Genomic DNA, 21064 nt, shown 5'->3' on the forward strand with positions numbered 1-21064 from the left:
GAGAAGTAGGACCATTTTCTCATAGACTTCTATACAACCAGAGAGGAGTCGCCCCCTGGTGGCCAGCAGAGAGAAGTAGGAGCATTTTCTCATAGACTTCTATACAACCAGAGAGGGGTCGCCCCCTGGTGGCCAGCAGAGAGAAGTAGGACCATTTTCTCATAGACTTCTATACAACCAGAGAGGAGTCGCCCCCTGGTGGCCAGCAGAGAGAAGTAGGAGCATTTTCTCATAGACTTCTATACAACCAGAGAGGAGTCGCCCCCTGGTGGCCAGCAGAGAGAAGTAGGAGCATTTTCTCATAGACTTCTATACAACCAGAGAGGAGTCGCCCCCTGGTGGCCAGCAGAGAGAAGTAGGACCATTTTCTCATAGACTTCTATACAACCAGAGAGGAGTCGCCCCCTGGTGGCCAGCAGAGAGAAGTAGGACCATTTTCTCATAGACTTCTATACAACCAGAGAGGAGTCGCCCCCTGGTGGCCAGCAGTTTAAGGCAGAACCTGAGAATAAGTGATAAGTGAATAAATCGTGAATTTAAGTTCTGTAGTTCTTGTACGTTGTACTAACTTTTAACAAGTAAAGCGACCTCAGGTGTCGGCCTTTACTACATGGATTCCTAACACCAGACCACCCGAAGTAGCTCATGCTTTCAGTTTGTTTGTTTTCTCAACAGGACGATGGAAAACTACTGGCTGTATTTTTAATGACACCTGGTGACGTGCAACGTGCCGGAGGACTAACGCTCTCGAGGGGCCCTGAAGAGGGTTTCTGTCCGACTCTGTGTGGTCTGAGGTGTGATAACACACTCATAGCACAGAAACCAGGAAACAGTCATTGTTGGTCTGACAGGCGGACGTTTACTTGTTGGAACTTATTATTTAACATTCTGTCACAGGTTTACTGACCTTTTAAAGAAAAAGAACAGCCAGAACGTCAACGTTAATCATTAATAAATTAGATGAAATTGTGATCGTATTGTAAAGGTAAATATTTATTGAGCTTTTCTATAAAAGACACGTGGAAATCCATCACTCATACAATAATTGTTAGAAACATTCATCTTATTCAAGGAATAAAATGTAGCATTCGTTGGCAGAAATAGGAACATAAAAAAGATGTTTTCTGTAGTCATTGTCTGTTTGACACCTTAGAATGAGTCGTGGCAATAATGTATATTATATAACCTATTAATATTGCAAACAATTGAACCCTTTTGGTAACAATTGCTTCTTCCGTCCACTAGAGGGTGCTGAGTTTTTTTTCTGGTGTGCAGGAAGTTGACCAAAAACACAAACGGAGTGTCGGTCATTCTGTCTGCTTGACAGACAATCACAAAACGAAAAATTGCGAAAGGTTTAAAACTGCCAGAAGATCGTATCGTGATAATAACGTACCCAGAACGGACAAACCAAGTCCACGCTAACTCCTTCAAGAGTTTCTCCTTCAGGTTGAAACCTGCGTAGTGGACCAGCAGGAAGGTGACCAGCAGACGGATCACCAGACCGATACTGATGCAGGCCAGACCTAGACCTGGACACAGAGGATCAGGTAAACACTGGTCCCTTGTTCCCCAAACCAGGTCCAATTGATATGCCAGCGTTTGTTTTGAGCATGGTTCTTACCCACGGTGCTGGGGCTGAGCGTTGCTATGGTGATCTCCGTTCCAATTAAACCAAAGAGGAGGGGCTGGAACACATCCCATGACCGCTCCACCATGGCCGCCACCGGGGCCTGGATGTAAAGATACCAGTCCAGATTAAACACACATCAGAATCCAGGCAGGTCACCGCTTCATGCCTGAGATGCAGCCAGTTAACCCTCGCCCTCGTCTGCTTGTCCGTGCTCGCGGGGAAGCGTACGTGGTTCCATGGGATAGCTGACAGACACCGGCATCGAACGTGTGAACGCCTACAAGATGAAGATGAAGATGAAGATGAAGATAATGATGATGATCTGCGGCCTCCTGCTGCTCGTCATCTTGACCCCTTGTTTCCACGGTTAGTCCACCCCTTCACTTCACAACCTTCACATTTCCCATCATGCATTACTTCTTCTTTATGCGTCTAATTCCATCATGTTGTCATGGTAACGCCCTCACCCCCCCCTCGTGAACAGGATCATACGTGAAGGACTACGAGGCCGAGGAGGACAGCAACGTCACCATGGAGTGGCAGTTCCCCATCATCGCCAGCAGGGCGGCGAACTCCTTCGTGGTCTTCTGTGAGGCGTTCTCCAGTCAGAGCCACTTCCAGGTGTTCCACCTCCATGAAGGCCTCGAGGTCCTGGGGTCCCAGGACCAGCGCTTCAAAGGCCGCATCTGGTGTGACCGGGGCGCCCTCCAAGACGGACTCGTCAGACTCCAGGTCTCTGGACTCGGGACCCGGGACTCGGGCGTCTACGTGTGTCAGGTGGTCGTTCACTCGGACGTCACCTTCAGTCAGTGCCGGCTCAACGTGACGGGTGAGTAGACCCTCTTCACCGGTCCGGTTCAGTAGAGTCCAGCAAGACTGACAGGATTTCTTTGGTGTCTTTACAGCAGCGCGGGATTGGCCCAGACCCCCAGGACCCAGACCCCTGGAACCCAGACCGCCGGAACCCAGACCTCCAGGGCCAGCTCTTTGGGAGAGGATCAGCTTGTTTTTTGGACTGGGTCTGGTGGCACCCCTACTGGGTGTCTACTGTTGGTGGGTTTGCTGTTGGTCCAGGAGACCAGGTTTGAAGTCCGGCGGTGGATCTGAGCGCGTTCACAGCTCTCCATTCAGAGTAGTGTAACTGTAACCACCTAAGGTGGCTTCCCGGGTCCTGGTTCTGGTCTCACCTGCAGCCTTTCTCCTCACTTCACTCTACTGTTCACATCCACCTGAAGACGTACAGCTTAACGGTCTAATCCGGTTATTATTAATGTATATATAATATTTATAATATATATATATAATAATATATATAATGTATATAATAATCATATATTGAACACATTAACTTGTGTTTGTTTATTAATCTTTTATTGATCTAATGTATATTTGTACAGGGTCATCTTAAATTCTAATGAGTGTTTGTTTGAGTTGAGTTTGTTTTCTCTGATTGCATCAATTAAGTGTGCTGGAAGACCAATCAAAGTCTTCACTGACTAAGCCCCGCCCCTCCCGGTGGTGTCCCTCCGGTCCTGATGCAGATTGAGACTGTGTACCTCTTTCTTCTAGCTGTACAACTTCTTAATCTGCCAATAGGGAACTAATATATCAGCTAGCTGGCAGATGACACAGCTTTACTTCTTATGAATGCCTCTCAAGTGTCAGTCGCAGTCCAAACTATCCAGTCCTTCTCCAAAGCATCTGGGCTCTGTCTTAATCTAAACAAATGTGAACTGTTACCAGTAAATAATTGTACAGTGTCCTCAATTTCTCACATTCCAGTGAGTGATTCTGTCACATATCTTGGTCTTCAGATTGTTAAAGATAGGAAGCTTCAAATTTGACTCCAATTATTGGGAAAAACCCCAAAAAGTCCTCAACCACTGGCTACAAAGAGACTTGTCTCTGAAGGACAGAGTTCTTCTCACTAAGGCAGAAGGAATTGTGCGACTAACCTATGCTGCTCAGTCATTGTCTGTGCATAATTCCATATGTAAATGTTGATGGAATGCTCAGCAACGTCTTATGGGAAAACAAAACACACTACATGTGAAAATCTGTTGTTTTAAAGGAATATGACAAAGGTGGACTAAACGTTATAGACTTCAGCTCTCTCAATAATACGTTTAAAATCAACTGGATTCAACAATATCTAAAAAATCCAACCTCTGGAACTTTATATCTCACCATGTCTTTTCCCATCTAGGTGGCCTAAAATTAATTCTGCTCTGTAATTACAAGATTCAGAAAATCCTGAATAACTCAGTAACAAAGTCACTATTTTATGATAAATGGTTCAACAATGGTATTCTTTTAGTGAGTCAGCTATTTAACAGTAGGGGACTTCTGTACAACGACTCTGAATTTCTCACCCGATAATATACCTGTAACTCCTAAAGAATTTTCTTTAGTTTTTGATCCCGTCTGGTTTCTGTGTATTATTTAAGAATGCTGACCACTCTCCTCCCCTGTCATTGTCACCTTCTGATCCAATAGAAACTTCAGGTAAACTCTAATTTGGTGATTTGGTTTGGTTTCTGCTCCTACAGACACATTTTACTGGAGCAGTTTTGTTAGTAAGATCGATTGGAAATAAGTTTGGTCGTTACCACAGAAGTTTCTCCTAACTAATACGGACAGGAAGTCTCATTTAAGCTGATCCTCAGATTCTATCCAGTCAAACACTTCTTACAAAACTTAAAGAATGACATCGATGTAAAATGAATCTCTTCCTGAAACATGCTCTCGTTTATTTTGGTACTGTGAATTTACTCATGAACTATGGAATTAACTAATTTATAGCTGCTTGTGTTTTCCCAGATTTTGTCTCATACTATAAAAATGTTTTATTTGGTTGTTGTGATCACCGTAGCAGAGATGAGAACGCCTTCTTTCTTGTAAATCTCATTCTAATGTTAGCTGAGTTTCACATTCACAAGTGTAGATTCACAAACCAAAAAAACTATTTTTAAAATGGAGGAGGAGGAGTCGGCTGACATAACTGTGAAGAAGAGGGGAAGATATCTTAGCAGCATGCTAACGTTTGCTAATTAGCACCAAACACAGGGGTCTAGATAGTAGCTCACATTAGTCCAGAGACCAGACCAGACTATGTGGAGGAACCAGAGACTGTCTGTGGTCCCCCAGAGGTCTAGATAGTAGCTCACATTAGTCCAGAGACCAGACCAGACTATGTGGAGGAACCAGAGACTGTCTGTGGTCCAAACAACAAGGTCTCTGCTGTATTTATGTCCATATGACCTTATATGGAGTGTTGATGGAGCAGCTACAATGTTATCTTGTGGTCTTGCAGACAGACCTAACAAAGCATGACTCAGCACTTTTTACTGATCCCCATCATGATGGAGTTATTTCAGCATCCTTTTGATCTGGTTATTGATATTAAATCACAGATCAATACGTTATTTTGTGGTGAACCAGCCCACGTGGGTCTTGTTAGATCCAGTGAATCCAACAAACAGGAAAATGAACGACTTCAAGACTCACAAGAGAGCATGGAGAGCGTTTAGTAATTACTTTATTTTATTATTGTTACTATTATGATTATTATTATTATGACATCATGAGAAATACTCACTTCGTCTGTCGTTTCTGGTTCCTGATCTTCTGTCCACCGAGTGTCGGGATGTGTGTGACCTGTTGATCATATTCACAGAGTATTAATGTGTGTGTGTGTGTGTGTGTGTGTGTGTGTGTGTGTGTGTGTGTGTGTGTGTGTGTGTGTGTGTGTGTGTGTGTGTTTGCATATATTTATATAACCATTAAGCACCTCTGGAACTTTAGGTCCCGGTGTAACGATAATAAAACACAAACACATTTGAGTGGTCACTATTGATTCTATTGATTACAGTAATGAATATAATAATAATACTGAACTTTTCTGCGGTAGACGTAACATGCATGCTGAGAAACAGACAGAAAGAAATGGTCGTCGTTCTTCTACTGAAAACACCTGCAATAATCACTTCATCATCACCGACCCAGCTGGAACTTAAAACCAGTGCTTATTCAAATCAGGTCTGCCTGTCTGTCTGTCTGTCTGTCTGTCTGTCTGTCTATCTGCCTGTCTGTCTGTCTGCCTGTCTGCCTGTCTGCCTGTCTGTCTATCTAAATGGCCTCATTTATATCTGTCTGTCTGTCTGTCTGCCTGTCTGTCTCTCTCTCCTACTACAAATTCGTGAGTATTTCTACATGGAATACAAATAACTTGTCATTCAGAGAAAAATTAAAAATGTGCATAAAATCTGTGAATGTGAAATCACGTCTGGAGGCGTCACGATGCACCGCCCACTGTCTGTAGACACGTGTTGTTGGGGCGTGAGAGGTGCAGCCAATCAGCGTTTGGGTCAGGGGGTAGTCCGCAGAAGAAGAAGAAGAAGAAGAAGAAGAAGAAGAAGAAGAAGAAGAGTTATCAGCTGCAGGAGTCGGAGGAGATAACGGGGTGACCCGACGACAGCTCGTTGCTATCAAACAAGTAAGTGACTTTAAATGCGGATTTATTGATTATTTATCGTGTCCGCTATGGTCGCCGCTCCTCCTGCTGGTCTTCCTGCTGGTCCTCCTGCTGGTCCTCCTGCTGGTCTTCCTGCTGGTCCTCCTGCTGGTCTTCCTGCTGGTCTTCCTGCTGGTCCTCCTGCTGGTCCTCCTGCTGGTCCTCCTGCTGGTCTTCCTGCTGGTCCTCCTGCTGGTCTTCCTGCTGGTCCTCCTGCTGGTCCTCCTGCTGGTCTTCCTGCTGGTCCTCCTGCTGGTCTTCCTGCTGGTCCTCCTGCTGGTCTTACTGCTGGTCCTCCTGCTGGTCTTCCTGCTGGTCTCCGTCGAGACACCAAGCTAGACGTTTAGTCGTTAAATGTCAAACTAAGAAACTCTCTTCGGTTTGTTTCGTCGAGGTTCGTTAAAATAATTTAGCTGCGAAGTTCCGGCGTCAGTAAAAGAAGTCCAGGCGACTTTTTAATAAGTGCGCAACAGGTTTCTCCTCTTCTTCTTCTTCGTGTGGAAGGTGTGTGAGAGGAAGAGCTGAGAGTGAAAGACTGTTCTTTACATTTTTTTCGTTGTTTGTCATTTGGGCTTTAATGGCCTTTTGGTTGTGGGTACATTAGTTACTTGTTTTGTGTTTTGGTGAGTTTTATTTCATTTCACGGTAGTTTTGTGGGGTTTTCCAGCCCAGCCTTTGTCCGGTTGGAGGGCCACGCAGACGCCGGTATGGCGGCTGGTGGCTTCTCCAGGCTGTCGCGGAGGCACGGCATCAAGACTGGTGCCGGGTCTCCGTGCAGCGTGGAGGAGGTGGCGCTGGCTGTGGGGGAGATCGTCGGGCACAGCTCAGTGAAATCTGCGGCCCGCGTGAATAAGGCGGTGGTTCTGTTTTTAGACAAGGTGGAGCAGGTGAACACGCTGGTGGAGACGGGGATCACGGTGAACGGGCTGTTTGAGCCGCTGCTGCCGCTGACGCAGCCGGCGACTCGGATCACACTATCTAACGTACCTCCGTTTATTAGCGACGAGTTTCTGATCAAAGAGTTGTCTCGCCACGGAAGAGTCATCTCCCCGATTAAGAAAATGCTGTCGGGGTGTAAGTCTCCTCTGCTGAGACACATCGTGTCTCATCGCAGACAGCTCTTCATGATACTGAACAATAAAACGGAGGAGTTCAGTTACAGATTCATTGTGCGTGTAGACGACTTCGATTATACACTGTTCGTCACCTCTTCTCTAGCTAAGTGTTTCGGCTGTGGTGAGGAGGGACATTTGGTCAGAGCCTGCCCGAACCGGGCCGAGCCGGGCCCGGCTGGCGCCGGCGTCGCGACGGCTGCGGCCGGGGGGACACCAGCTCCCGCCGGGGAGACGCCGGCTGCCGCCGAGCGGCCCGGTGGCACGGGGCAAGGCGGTTCGGGGGCTGAGCGGCAGGTGGAGGAGGGACAGAACCAGGATGGGGATCGTACTGAGGTGAGGGGGGAAAGGGAGAGTGGTGTCGGTGAAGGTGGGGAGATGGTGGCTGAGGAGACAGGTGAGGTGGGTGGAAACACAAAGGAAGGTGAAAACAAAAAGGGAACAGGTGAGGTGGGTGGAAACAGAGAGGACACAGGTGCGGGGGGTGAGAATAGAGGGGAGACAGGTGAGGTGAGTGAAAACAGTAAGGAGAAGGGTGAGGTGGGTGAACACAGTAAGGAGAAGGGTGAGGTGGGTGAAAACAGTAAGGAGAAGGGTGAGGTGGGTGAAAACAGTAAGGAGAAGGGTGAGGTGGGTGAAAACAGTAAGGAGAAGGGTGAGGTGGGTGAAAACAGTAAGGAGAAGGGTGAGGTGGGTGAAAACAGTAAGGAGAAGGGTGAGGTGGGTGAAAACAGTAAGGAGAAGGGTGAGGTGGGTGAACACAGTAAGGAGAAGGGTGAGGTGGGTGAAAACAGTAAGGAGAAGGGTGAGGTGGGTGAAAACAAGAAGGTGACAGGTGATTTGTGCTTGGGCAGTGCAGAGGCTGTCATCATGGAGACTGGTGTGTCTGAGGGGGCGCCTGCTCCTCAAAAGCAACGCAGTAAGCGCAAAAACCTGTTGAGTGATGGGGGGGGCAGTAAGGCCGGGCGGCTAGAGAGTCAGCCGACTGCTGAGGATAGCAGTGATAGCGACGGCTGGGTGTCTGACTGCAGTGAAATGTCCAACATCCAATTAGTCACGTCACGGCAAAGTAGTGTCCCCCATTAGGAAACTGCTCTCCGGGTGTAAGTCGCCGCTGCTTCGCCATGTGGTGTCGCACCGGAGGCAGCTTTACATGATACTCAACAACCGGGCAGAAGAGTTTAATTATCGGTGCATCGTGAGAGTCGATGATTTCGATTACACTCTGTTTGCTACATCATCACAAGCAAAATGTTTTGGTTGCGGGGAGGAGGGTCACCTGATTAGGGCTTGTCCGAGTCGGGCCGGTCCGGCTCCGCCGGGTCCGGCCGCGGGGCCGGCGGCGGCCGCGGCGGAGGCCGGGCCCGTCCCCGCTCCGCCGGGGCCGGCGGCGGTCGCGGCGGAGGCCGGGCCCGCGGTCGCGGCCAGGCCCGTCCCCGCTCCGCGGCGGAGGGTTTTCGGGCGCGTGGGGCGCACCGCCGGCTCGGACGGGGAGGAGAGAGCAACGTCTGAGTCAGGGCAACAGCAGCATGAGGTGAGAAAGAGAGATGGAGGTGAGGAGATGGAGGAGGGTGAGCTGAGGGACACAGGTGAGGTGGGGGAGTCGGTGGCTGAGGGAGAGTCGGCTGAGAGGATAGGGGAACCGGAAGAGAGACTAGAGGAGCTGGTGGAGGTAGGAGGTGGAGGTAAAGCCACGGGTGATGTGGGTGAAAAGACAGCTGGTGGGTCTACCAATGTGTGTGAGCTGTCAGGTGGTATGGGTGAGCAGTCTAGGGGTGTGTGTGAGCAGTCTACTGATGTGTGTGAGCAGCCTGATGATGTGCGTGGGCAGTCTGGTGGTGGCATGTGTGAGCAGTCTGAGGGTGGTGGTGTGTGTGAGCAGTCTGAGGGTGGTGGTGTGTGTGAGCAGTCTGAGAGTGGTGATTTGTGTGAGCAGGATGATGGTGAGCGTGCGGGAACATCAGGCTGGAGGCCGGTGGTATCTTGGAGAGAGAGTAAGCGGAAAATCAAGGTGCAGGGGGAGGGAGGAGCGAAGGCTGTACGGCTGGAGGATGGCGCCACGGCTGCTGCCATTGCAGACAGCAGTGACAGTGAAATCTCCATGTCGGACAGCAGTGAGCTCTCCCTCTCACAGACACATACAGTCACTGCCAGTAAGGAGAAAGATCTGTACACACCTCAGATGATTAAGAGCTTCCTGCAGAAAACAAAAGGGGTCAAAAACCTTAACATCGGTCTACATTTCCCTGACAAGCTCACCTTTCTCCTGACGGCCAAGCACGTCATAAAGCACCGAGCTTCAACTGACTTAACTCATCAGGAAATATATAGGTTAAGAAAACACATGTTCAAGGTCAGAAAACAACTACAACTTTGAATATGATGAAACAGCCTATGTTTCTTTTTATTACTACCTTTTGTATTTTTTATTTCTCTTTTATCCTCAAAATGAATGGTTTTAGAGTAGGAACGCTGAACGTCAATGGAGCGAGGGAGATGAGAAAGAGGGCACTTGTGTTGGACACAGCAAGGAGTAAACGCATTGACGTGTTGCTTTTACAGGAGGTTCATAGTGACCAGGGCAATGAGGGGGACTGGGAGAAAGAATGGGAGGGACAGGTGGTGTTGAGCCACAACACCACACTGAGTGGTGGTGTAGGCATCCTCCTCTCTAGGAGGTTCACTCCTACCTCCTTAGAAGTGGAGGAGGTGGTCAGGGGGAGGTGCTTACTAGTCAGAGCCAAATTTGACACCTTTACCCTGGTTTTTATCAATATTTATGCACCAAATAACGGGAATGAGAGACAGAGCTTTTTAACGACAGTGAATTCTGCACTAAACTGCTGCAGCTCGGAGGAGTTTTTATTTCTGGGTGGGGATTTTAATTGTACGGAGGCTGATCTTTTAGATCGAAATCATGCAGAGCCACATCCAGTTTCCCAGCACACCTTGAAGCAGCTGGTCTACTCCCATGGCTTGGTGGATGCGTGGAGGAGGATGCACGCAGACTGTCGTCAGTACACCTGGTCCCACCTGAGAGAGGGGGGGGGGTCTCGCTAGCCAGGCTGGACAGGTTTTATTGTTTTAAGCATCAGTTTAATGTAGTTAAAGACTGTAGGATAGTGCCAGTTGGTTTTACGGATCACTCTTTGGTGTTATGTGATGTGTTTTTTAAAAATGTCGTACCAAGGAGTGCTTACTGGCATTTTAACTCTGCTTTGATCTTAGATAAAGGTTTTAAAGAGGTTTTAAGCTACTTCTGGTGTGGTTTTAGAGAAAGGATAGACGAGTTTGATTGTCTTAGGCAGTGGTGGGACCATGGAAAAGTACAAATAAAGCTTCTCTGTCAGCAGTACACTCTCAATGTCACACAGCACATGTGTAGATCTGTTAAAGACCTGGAGAATGAGATTGTGGAATTGGAAGCACTTAGTAATTCCACAGGAAATCGAGGCCATATTGAAGTCCTCAACACCAAAAAGATGGCGCTAGCCAACCTGCTGGACACTAAGGTACAGGGTGCGCTGGTCCGGTCCCGGGTCCAAAACATCACTGAGATGGATGCTCCCTCTGGCTTCTTCTTTGGTCTGGAGAAGAAGCGAGGACAGAGGAAGATAATCCACGCGCTTCTCTCTGACACAGGGCAGGAGCTAAGGGAACCAGGCCAGATCAGGAACAGGGCCGTGCAGTTTTACTCCTCCCTCTACTCATCAGAGTACAAGGAGAACACCGAGTTGGAGGGAGAGTTTTGTGCAGGGCTGCCACAAGTGTCAGAGGGCACTAACACCCAGCTGAGCCGAGCGCTCCAGCTGGAAGAACTGGCAGCTGCCCTGCATGGAATGCAGGGTAGGAAAGCGCCAGGCATGGACGGACTCACAGTAGAGTTCTTTAAAGAGTATTGGGATATCCTGGGCGCTGACCTGCTCAAAGTACTGAACGAGAGTCTGGCCTGTGGTTCCCTCCCCCTCTCCTGCCGCAGGGCGGTGGTGACACTTCTCCCCAAGAAGGGAAACCTGCAGGAGATAAAAAATTGGCGCCCTGTGTCATTGTTGTGCGTGGATTATAAGATTCTGTCCAAAGCTTTGGCCTCCAGACTGAGAGGGGCCATGGAGCAGGTTATCCACCGGGACCAGACCTATTGCGTGCCAGGCAGGTCTATGGTAGATAACATCTACCTAATTAGGGATGTTTTGGAGCTCTCCAGCTCATTGGACTGTGATACTGGTCTCATTTCGTTAGACCAGGAGAAGGCTTTTGACCGGGTTGAACACAACTTCCTCTGGAGGGTGATGGAGAGGTTTGGGTTCAGCCCTGGTTTCATTGCCATGATCCGTGTGCTGTATAAAGACATTGAGAGTTTACTGAAGTTTAACGGCAGTCTGTGTGCTCCCTTCAGGGTGCATAGAGGTGTCCGACAGGGCTGTGCCCTGTCCGGGATGCTCTATGCACTCTCCCTCGAACCCCTCCTCTCAAGGATACGCGACCGTGTTGAAGGACTGTTTTTACCGGGTTTTAGCAGCAACATGGTTTTATCTGCATACGCAGATGACTTGATTGTAGCAGTTAAAAATCAAAGAGACATCGATACGTTAATTGAGTTAACTGAAAAGAACAAGACTTTGTCTGCTGCAAAAATAAACTGGGGTAAAAGCGAGGCACTCGCAGTTGGGAAGTGGTCAGATGGCCTCCCAACACTCCCCCAGAACCTGGCCTGGAAGAGGGAGGGGTTAAAATACCTTGGTGTCTCCCTTGGAGGTAAGGCCATGGAGCAAAGAAATTGGGAGGGAATACAAGAAAAAATTAGCGAAAAAATGAAGAAATGGAAGTGGCTGCTGCCACAGATGTCTTATAGAGGGAGAGTCCTGGTTTTAAACAACTTGTGTGCATCACTCCTGTGGCACCGCCTGTCCTGCCTGGACCCGCCCAGTGGGTTTTTAGCAAAGATACAGGAGAAAATTGTAAATTTCTTTTGGGACGGCTTACACTGGGTGCCACAGGGGGTGTTGTTTTTACCGAGAGAGGAGGGGGGGCAGGGCCTCATCCACCTAGCCAGCAGGACGGCAGCGTTTAGGCTGCTGTTCCTTCAAAGGTACATGGCTGGCCCAGCAGACCTAGTGTGGAGGGGTGTGGCCAGCTGCATCTTCAGAAGGGTGAGTAATCTGGGACTGGATGCTGCTCTGTTTTTTACCGATTTTAAATTTCTAAATTTTAATGGGGTTCCTCCTTTTTATCAGAGTATTTTTAAGGTGTGGGCTTTCTTTGATAGCAGCAGGGAAAAAGAAAGCTCCAACTCTCTGTTTTGGCTGTTAAATGAACCCCTGATTCACAGAGCCAGGCTAGACATCTCCAGTGGAGCTACACCTGGGCTGATGGCGGCGCTGCTCCGGGCCAGGACAGTTGACCTGCGGAGCTTGGTCCTCGCTGCAGGGCCGGGCCTCATGGACTCGGAGGGCGTGGGACGTGTGTTGGGCCTCCAGTCCCGCAGGATGGCCCAGAGGCTGCTGCAGCTCTGGAGGGACAAATTGACCTCATCGGAAAAAAGGCTCCTTAGGGAATTCGGCAGAGGGGAGGAGCCGGACCCTACAGACCGCCCCCCTGGAATCCGGCTCACCCCACAGACTGAACAGGAAGGTCCTTTGGTGAGAAGGACAGCATTCAGCCTGCACACAGTAAACAGAAAGACTCTCTACAGAGCCTGTGTGCAGGCACTAAACAAGAAAACTCTGGGGGGCAGAGCACCCTGTGCATGGACAGACAGGTTGGGGGAGGCTGCTCCGCAGTGGAGAGTGCTGTACAAGCCTCCCCTGAAAAAAAGGACAGGGGACTTACAGTGGAGGGTCCTCCATGGTGCCATTGCATCCAATGCTTTTATATCTGTTTTTAATCCTGCTGTGTCCAACCCGTGCCCTTTCTGTGAAATAAGGGAGACAACCTTCCACATTTTTAGCGAGTGTGGGAGGCTCTCAGCGTTTTTTAATCTATTGACACGTGTTTTTAAACTCTTCAACCAAACTTTTACAGTCACAATGTTTATTTATGGGGCGGGGTACAAAAAAGAAAAGAAGGCCATGTGGCAACTCCTGAATTTTATCGTGGGAGAGGCAAAGATGGCAGTCTACATCTCGAGGAGGAATAAAATGGAAGGCCAGGCTGGTGTGGAGGCATCCGCAGTGTGGCGCTGCAACGTCCGCTGCAGGATCCGCCTCGAATTCTCGTTTTATAGGATGATGGGAGACCTGGGAAGCTTTGCCGACATTTGGTGCCACAACAACATCCTGTGTGCTATTTTAAACAATGAGCTGCATTTCACTAATATTTTAAACTGACGGAGTATCTATTTATTTATTTATTTATTTATTTATTCATTGACTGATTTGGGGTTGTTGGGATGTAAGTATGTATTTATGTATGAGTGTGTGTTTTATGGGGTTTGTTGTATGAATAGATACATCTGCAGTTGTGTAAAATGACTAGCTAATTTGTAAATAAAGTGTGATTGTAAAAATCAAAAAAATCTTCTTCTTCTTCTTCTTCTTCTTCTTCTTCTTCTTCTTCTTCTTCTTCTTCTTCTCCTCCTTCTTCCTCTTCTTCTGTGGTGGAGGTTTGTTGGTGAAGAGCAAGAAAGATCTTTCAAAACTATACGTTTTTTTTTCTTACTGTTTCTTATTGTATGATTATTGTTTGTCATATTAGTTAGTTTATTGTATAAAATCCGTTTAGTGTTGTTTTTGTGTGATTTCCGTGCCTCGTGGCGAGGATGGCGTCCTCTGAGACGCCACCTGTGTCACTGAGACAGGGAGTGAGGCTGGTTCCACCACACAGCTCCACCGTGGAGCAGGTGTTGCTGGCTGTGGGAGAGCAGATAGGCCACGGAAACATCCTATATGCCTCCCGCATGAATAAAGCCCTCGTGGTGTTTTTAAAAGACCAGAGCTGTGTCAGTGAACTCATCGAGAGTGGGTTAACGTTAGATGAGGAGTTGTTTCCGATTTCCCCACTGGCGGTGTCCTCTACCCGGATAACCGTGTCCGGCGTTCCTCCTTTCATCCCGAATGAAGCGCTGGAACGAGAGCTGAAGCGGTTCGGTAAGTTTGCCAGTGGGTTTCGCACTGTTGCTTTGGGATGCAAGGATGACAAATTGAAGCATGTTCAGTCTCTGCAGAGACAAGTATGTTTTTGGACTCGTCAACTCAGACACTGGATGTGTCCTTCCGTGTCCGACACGAGGAGACGTTTTACATGGTGTACGCGAGTTCTGGGAGCATGAAATGTTTTGAATGTGGTGATGTGGGCCATAAACGCATTGCTTGTCCGCACAGACAGCGCGCGGCGGGACCCGCTGGGGCTGGCGGCGGCGGGGCCGCTCGCCTTGCGGCCGCGCCAGCCGGCAGCGGCGACTGGCTCCGCGCGCGGAGCCTCCGCGGCTGACGCACAGCCAGGTGTCTCGAGAGAGGAAGCAGGGCAGGAGAGTGTAAATGTTGTGAGTGTAGAGAAGGAAAGTAATTGGAATAAGGTGAGTAGGGCTGAACAGGCTGGGCCTAGTACATCTGGGGAGGTGAGCACAACAGAGCCAGTGGAGGCTAGTGAAGTAGGACAGGGGGAGGCAGGTACATCAGGACAGGGGGAGGCAGGTACATCAGGACAGGGGGAGGCAGGTACATCAGGACAGGGGGAAGCAGGTACATCAGGACAGGGGGAGGCAGGTACATCAGGACAGGGGGAGGCAGGTACATCAGGACAGGGGGAGGCTGTTTTTATGGAGCAGGAGCTGCAGGCTGCAGGTGCTGGGCACCAGACTGAGCTGCAGACGTTTTCAGACAACAGTCAGGTGATGGGAATGGACTCAGATGAGGAGATTGACTCTGACAGTGTGTCTGTAGCAGACAGTGTCTCTCAGATCACAGACCTGTATTCTCTTAAAGAGGTAAATGAGTTCCTCGACGATTCTTTTGGCAGGTCAGTGGAAATAAGTGACTATTTCCCTGATATTAAAAAGTTTATTCAGACGGTGAGCACTCTTCAGAAGGTTGTAGGGATAGACCTGCTGAGTGAGAAGAGACGTTACCGTCTGAGAAAACATATCACCACTCTGAAAAAAGGTCTTAAAGGGACCAAAAGAAAAAGGAAAATGAAAAACTCCAGGAAAAGATAACATGATCATACAACACTGGGTGTTTCCTCTCTGCTGTGTCTATTTGTCTGTTCTGTTGTCTCTCTTCTACTCTTCTACTATGCAGTCCTTAAAGGTTGCCTCTTTAAATATTAACGGGGGGAGAAGTACGCAGAAAAGAGCCTTAGTGTCAGAGGTTACTAAACAGAAAAAGTTAGATGTCATTTTTTTACAGGAAACGCACAGTGATAGCCTGAATGAGACAGACTGGGGGATATGGTGGGGGGGTCAGTATGTACTCAGCCATGGCTCTAATCTCAGTGCTGGAGTTGCTGTTCTATTCTCTCCCTCACTAAATGTGAATATTCTATCCAGAACAGAGATTATAGCAGGCAGAGTTCTGATGGTCAAGGCGGAAATAGAAAGTTTTACCTTTACTTTTATTAATATGTATGCACCCAATCATGGTCCTGAACGGTTGGCTGTGCTTAAATTATTAAGAGACAGCTTAGATGGCTGTGATCAGGGGGAGTGTTTTATAATAGGGGGGGATTGGAACTGTTGCACTGACGTCACTTTAGACCGGACAGGACAGGAGCCCCACCCTCAGTCGTCCTCCTTTCTGTCTCAGCTTCTAAAGGAGGCTAGTTTAGTTGATGTGTGGAGGATGAAACATCCTTCAGCTAAACAGTTCACCTGGGTGAAAATATCCGATGGTAGGATTAGTGCAGCCAGGTTAGACAGAATCTACGTGTCCGCTTCCTTTATAACTCGTGCAGCTAACTGTCAAATCCTCCCTGTTGGTTTTACAGACCATCATTTGATTTTAGTAGATTTGGTTTTATCTCCTACTGGGAAACCTAGGTCCTTCTGGCATTTTAACATTAAACTTTTACATGATTTTAATTTCTGTACAAACTTCCAATTGTTTTGGGCTAATTGGAGATCCAAGAAGGAGTCCTTTCCCTCCTTGAGTCAGTGGTGGGAGGTTGGAAAGGGTCAAATTAGGGCGTTCTGTCAGCAGTATACGTCCTACTCCACTGCAAATATTAGAGGGGCTTTGGAGCAACTAGAGTCCGAAATCAGAGAGCTAGAGAGTATGTCTGCTGAAAATACTGAACAGTTACTCCTCAAAAAGCAGCAGCTGAACTCTTTTCTTCAAGAGAAAGCTAAAGGAGCTCTGGTCCGAGCACGGTTCACCTCTCTAAGGGACATAGATGCACCAACCTCCTTTTTCTTCAACTTGGAGAGGTCTGTGGGCCAAAGGAAGCAGATGGTGTGTCTCCGCCTGCCTGATGGGAATTTGACCTCTGACCCTGCTGAGATGAGGACATGTTGGCCGTTTCTCAATACCCAGTACGCCAAGTTCGAACTCGTGAACTCCGGGAGTCTAGACTTGCGGAGTTCAGTCGGAAGAACGAACTCCCGGGGTACGGGAGGACGGGAGAACGGGAGGACGGTGTTTTTTCTTCATTTGGAACAGGAACGTACTTGATGACGTCATCGTTTTTGCCGGTTGACGGCGTTCAACTTCCGGTTATTTTCACTAGTTAAAATAAAATAAACACTATAAAAAACAACTCCGTTTCATTTGTATATTTTATTATATATTATATGAGGATATAATATGATGTTTTCTTAAACATTTATTCACCCCAAAACAGTAGAATTTCAAAACTTCTAACGTTAACTTACAATTGTGCGTCTTCTCCTCCGCCATTGCTTTATTGAAATGCATTCTGGGATACGTAACTGCCCAAAGTCCACACAAGTCTCCTCCGATGCATCCTCGGTGAAATGGGCGGGGCAAGAACACATCCGGGGTATTTGACCGTACTTGGCCAGATGCGAACTTTGAATTGGAACAGTACTCGGTCCGACGCTGATGACGTTTCTCAAGTCCACAAGAACAGAAGTACAGAGAAGAACGCATATTGAGAAACGGCCGCAGTGTCTTTCTACTCAGACCTGTTCAGGGCAGAAGTATGTGATGTCGATGCCACTAATGAACTTCTTCAAGGTTTTCCACAGCTGGGTTCAGGAGAACGGGACACCCTGAGCTCTGACATCTCTTTGGAGGAGCTGACCTCTGCAGTGACACAAATGGCTTCAGGAAAGGCTCCAGGCATGGACGGCCTACCTGCAGACTTTTTCAAACACTTTTGGAGCTTTCTTGGTCACGACCTGCTGGACGTCTTTAAGGAGTCTTTCGAGAGAGGAACTCTTCCAGCATCCTGTAGGCGTGCTGTGATCTCTCTGTTACCCAAGAAAGGGGATCTGACCCTGTTAAAGAACTGGAGGCCTGTAGCTCTCTTATGCACGGACTACAAGATTTTATCAAAAGTTTTAGCTAACAGACTGAAGTCCTACATGGAATTATTTATTGGTTCTGATCAGTCGTATTGTGTTCCTGGTAGATCAATACAGGACAATTTGTTTTTAATGAGAGACATTTTTGAAGTTTGCAAACATTACAACATTAATGTGGGTATAATTTCTATCGACCAGGAGAAGGCGTTCGATCGTGTGGATCACTCTTTCCTTTTTGCCACACTGCAGGCTTTTGGTGTTGGGGAGCACTTTTTGTCCTGGGTGAAGCTGTTGTACAGTGATGCATGTTGTGTTGTTAAGGTTGGGGGAGGGTTGAGCAGGCCTGTTTCAGTTAAAAGAGGGATCAGGCAGGGCTGCCCTATATCAGGCCAATTGTACAGTATGGCCATAGAGCCGCTTTTGTGTAGGCTTAGGAGCCGACTGAGAGGCCTGGTTTTGCCTGAACTGGTTCACAGCCCCCCTGTGGTCATATCAGCATATGCTGACGATATAAATGTCCTTGTCCAGGGTCAGGAAGACATCCAGGAGTTAGAAGATGGTCTCAATTTATATGAGAAAGCTGCTTCAGCCAGGGTTAACTGGGAGAAGAGTGAGGCTGTTTTGGTTGGTCAGTGGAGGGCAGGGGACACACCCACTCTTCCTGGAAACCTTAGGTGGGGAAAAAGAGGCCTAAAGGTCCTGGGTGTGTATCTGGGAAGTAAAGAGATAGAGGCGCAGAACTGGGAGGGAGTGCTTGGGAAGGTGCAAGCCAAGTTGTCTAAATGGAAATGGTTGCTACCCCAGCTGTCCTACAGGGGAAGAGTTCTGATTGTTAATAACCTGGTTGCCTCATCCCTGTGGCACAGGCTACAAGTGTTAACCCCCCCGCAAGGACTTTTGAAGCAACTGCAGAGGGTCCTCGTAGAGTTTTTCTGGTCGGGTCATCACTGGGTGCGAGCGTCGGTCCTGTACCTTCCTGTGGCAGAGGGGGGGCAGGGCCTCATAGACATCGCCTCCAGGATTGCTGCGTTTAGACTGCAGGCAGCTCAGCGGCTGCTGTATAGCGGTTCTCTCTGCTGGTCTGCTGTGGCCCGGTTGCTGCTCTGGAGGGCCGGGCGGCTCGGCTACGACAGACAACTTTTCTTGATGAAGTCCCCGTTGTGCAGTCTTACTGGTCTCACACCGTTTTACAGCTCTGTCATCGATGCCTGGAGGACTCTGAGTTTTACTCGACCACCTGACCCCGGGCCTGGGATGTGGCTGTTTGAAGAACCTCTCTTCAACAATGATTTCCTGTCTGATACTGTCTTCTCCTCAACCACCCTAAAAACAGCTTTCATTGAGGCGGGAGTAGTGAAGCTGGGCCATCTGACGAAGATATCAATTGAAAGTCTGGCTGAAGTGACGGGCATACGGTCAACCAGAGTGCTGCAGAACCTGGTGAACGGAGTGTGGCAATCCCTGTCGGCACCACTCCGGACTTTTGCACAGGACGGAAGTTTGGCTGACCAGTGGAGTCAAGGACATGAGTATGTCTTCCCCCCCTTGAGTGTGAGACCTGAGGTGGGGGAATGGAGAGAGGAGAGAGGCCTTCTGTTAACCCTTTTAACTCCAGCACTGGGAACGTTCAGCTCCTGTACAAGCAAACAGCTGTACTCCAGCTGTGTGAAGGTACTGAACTTTTCTGTTCTTGCAGGTGTCGGAGAGTCAAAGTGGATGGAGTTTTTAGGCTCAGACTTTTCCCCTAGTGGTAGCTGGCGGGTCCTGTATAAGCCTCCCGTCGAGAAACGGATGGCTGACATCCAGTGGAGGATTATACATGGAGCGATAGCTACGAACAGACACAGAGCTCACTTTGACCCAAGCACTGGGGAGGGTTGTCCTTTCTGCTCAGCAACAGAGACCTTATACCACCTAGTGGTGTCCTGTCCCCAATTGGTAGATGTTTTTAAAATGCTGCAGGAGTGGGTTGGGGGTTTGGGAGAGGTTTTCTCTGTTCCCCTCTTCATCTTTGGACCCAGATACACACCCAAGAAAAGGCAAATTTTGGTTTTAATCAATTTTATTTTTGCAAGTGCCAAACTAGCAATTTAGAAAAGCCGAAAAAATAAATTGCTTGAAAAAGGCTGGACAGACCCAGTACGCTGTCTGAGGGGTTTAGTGGCAGCCCGTCTGAGGGTAGAACACACTTATTTCAGACTAACCCAAAACCTGGATGGTTTTAAAGCTGTGTGGGCTGTTAGGCAGGTCTTGTGCTCACTGGGGGAGGATGGCTCTTTGGTTTTACATTTTTAGAATGATGGTTGGTTTATAGTGTTTTGTGAGATTATGTATGTGTCAGTGGAATAAGTATTTAAGGGTTTGTTGGAATGGTGTTTAAATAAAGTTACTTGAAAGTCAAAGTCTTCTTCTTCTTCTTCTTCTTCTTCTTCTTCTTCTTCTTCTCCTTCTTCTTCTTCTTCTTCTTCTTCTTCTTCTTCTTCTTCTTCATGTCTACTAAAGTGTCTTGCGTCATCTGTACTGTGTGTTATTATAATGATTATTGTTGTGTTCGAGTATAAGAAGTAAAGGTGAAGTACGGGTCATCGTGTGGGGTTTTCCCACTCTGTTGTTTGTTTTTATTATTCCTCTACCAATCAGCGCCGCCGCTCCCACCACGTGCATCACGCGCTGTGCGTAGGGCACCAAAAATATCATCACAGTCCAAATAATTATAATGCCGATATTATTTCACTATAGAAATTGTAGGCGCATTTTAGGCATGTATATCACAAAACAGGGTCAGCAAATGATTAAAAAAAATATATATAAATATGTATAAAATATAAATATTTGTTCCAGTTATCTCTTCGCCCAGAGGGGTATTCCATCAAACTCGCTAAGTGCAAAGCCGGGCTAATTTCGATAAGCCTCGCTACCTTTAGCGAGAGTTGCGTTCCATCAACGTGACTTGAGGCACTCTCCGCTAAGTAACCATGGGAATTTATCCGACCAAACTAGCCTGCTCCGGGGCAGGCTAACCATCAGGCTTACTTTAGCGGGGGTTTCAGAGAAGTCCGTCTGTCGGAAACAACTGTACCAGCAGAAGGTTCCGCCAAGCCTAGTCCTCGTGATTTCATCACGTCAAAGACCAAAAATTACCAAAATTACATATATCAAGTACAAACAGACTATATTTTCTGATCATTTCTCTATCTTTAGATCAGAGAATTAGACCAACATTTGACCTTAACTATGATAAATATGTCATACAATTTCCCCAGAACCCAAATATAACTTGCAAAAACATGATAGATATAAAGATGTTATTATTAATAGCATGTTTTAGATCCCAATGACAAAGGCATTGCTGCATGCAATTTACAGCCACATACATTCCTTTCAGG

General features: G+C 47.8%; 2 protein-coding genes across 11 annotated transcripts in view; one reads left to right on the forward strand and one right to left on the reverse strand.

Annotated features, from left to right (window-relative positions):
• Positions 1–2926, forward strand: part of LOC311008661 (programmed cell death 1 ligand 1-like) — a 46539-nt gene extending 43613 nt beyond the window's left edge. The window contains exons 2-4 of the mRNA XM_084002460.1: positions 1785–1999; positions 2118–2462; positions 2539–2926. Of these exons, the coding sequence (XP_083858586.1) occupies positions 1918–1999; positions 2118–2462; positions 2539–2774 (663 nt within the window). The 5' untranslated portion in view covers positions 1785–1917 and the 3' untranslated portion in view covers positions 2775–2926. The remainder of the gene's footprint in view (positions 1–1784; positions 2000–2117; positions 2463–2538) is intronic.
• The window catches only part of LOC311008608 (uncharacterized protein), a 248212-nt gene that overhangs the window by 35184 nt on the left and 191964 nt on the right, over positions 1–21064 (reverse strand). The window lies entirely within an intron of this gene.

The sequence above is a fragment of the Eutrigla gurnardus genome (assembly GCF_963514095.1).
Source record: "Eutrigla gurnardus genome assembly, chromosome: 23".
Lineage (NCBI taxonomy): Eukaryota > Metazoa > Chordata > Actinopteri > Perciformes > Triglidae > Eutrigla > Eutrigla gurnardus.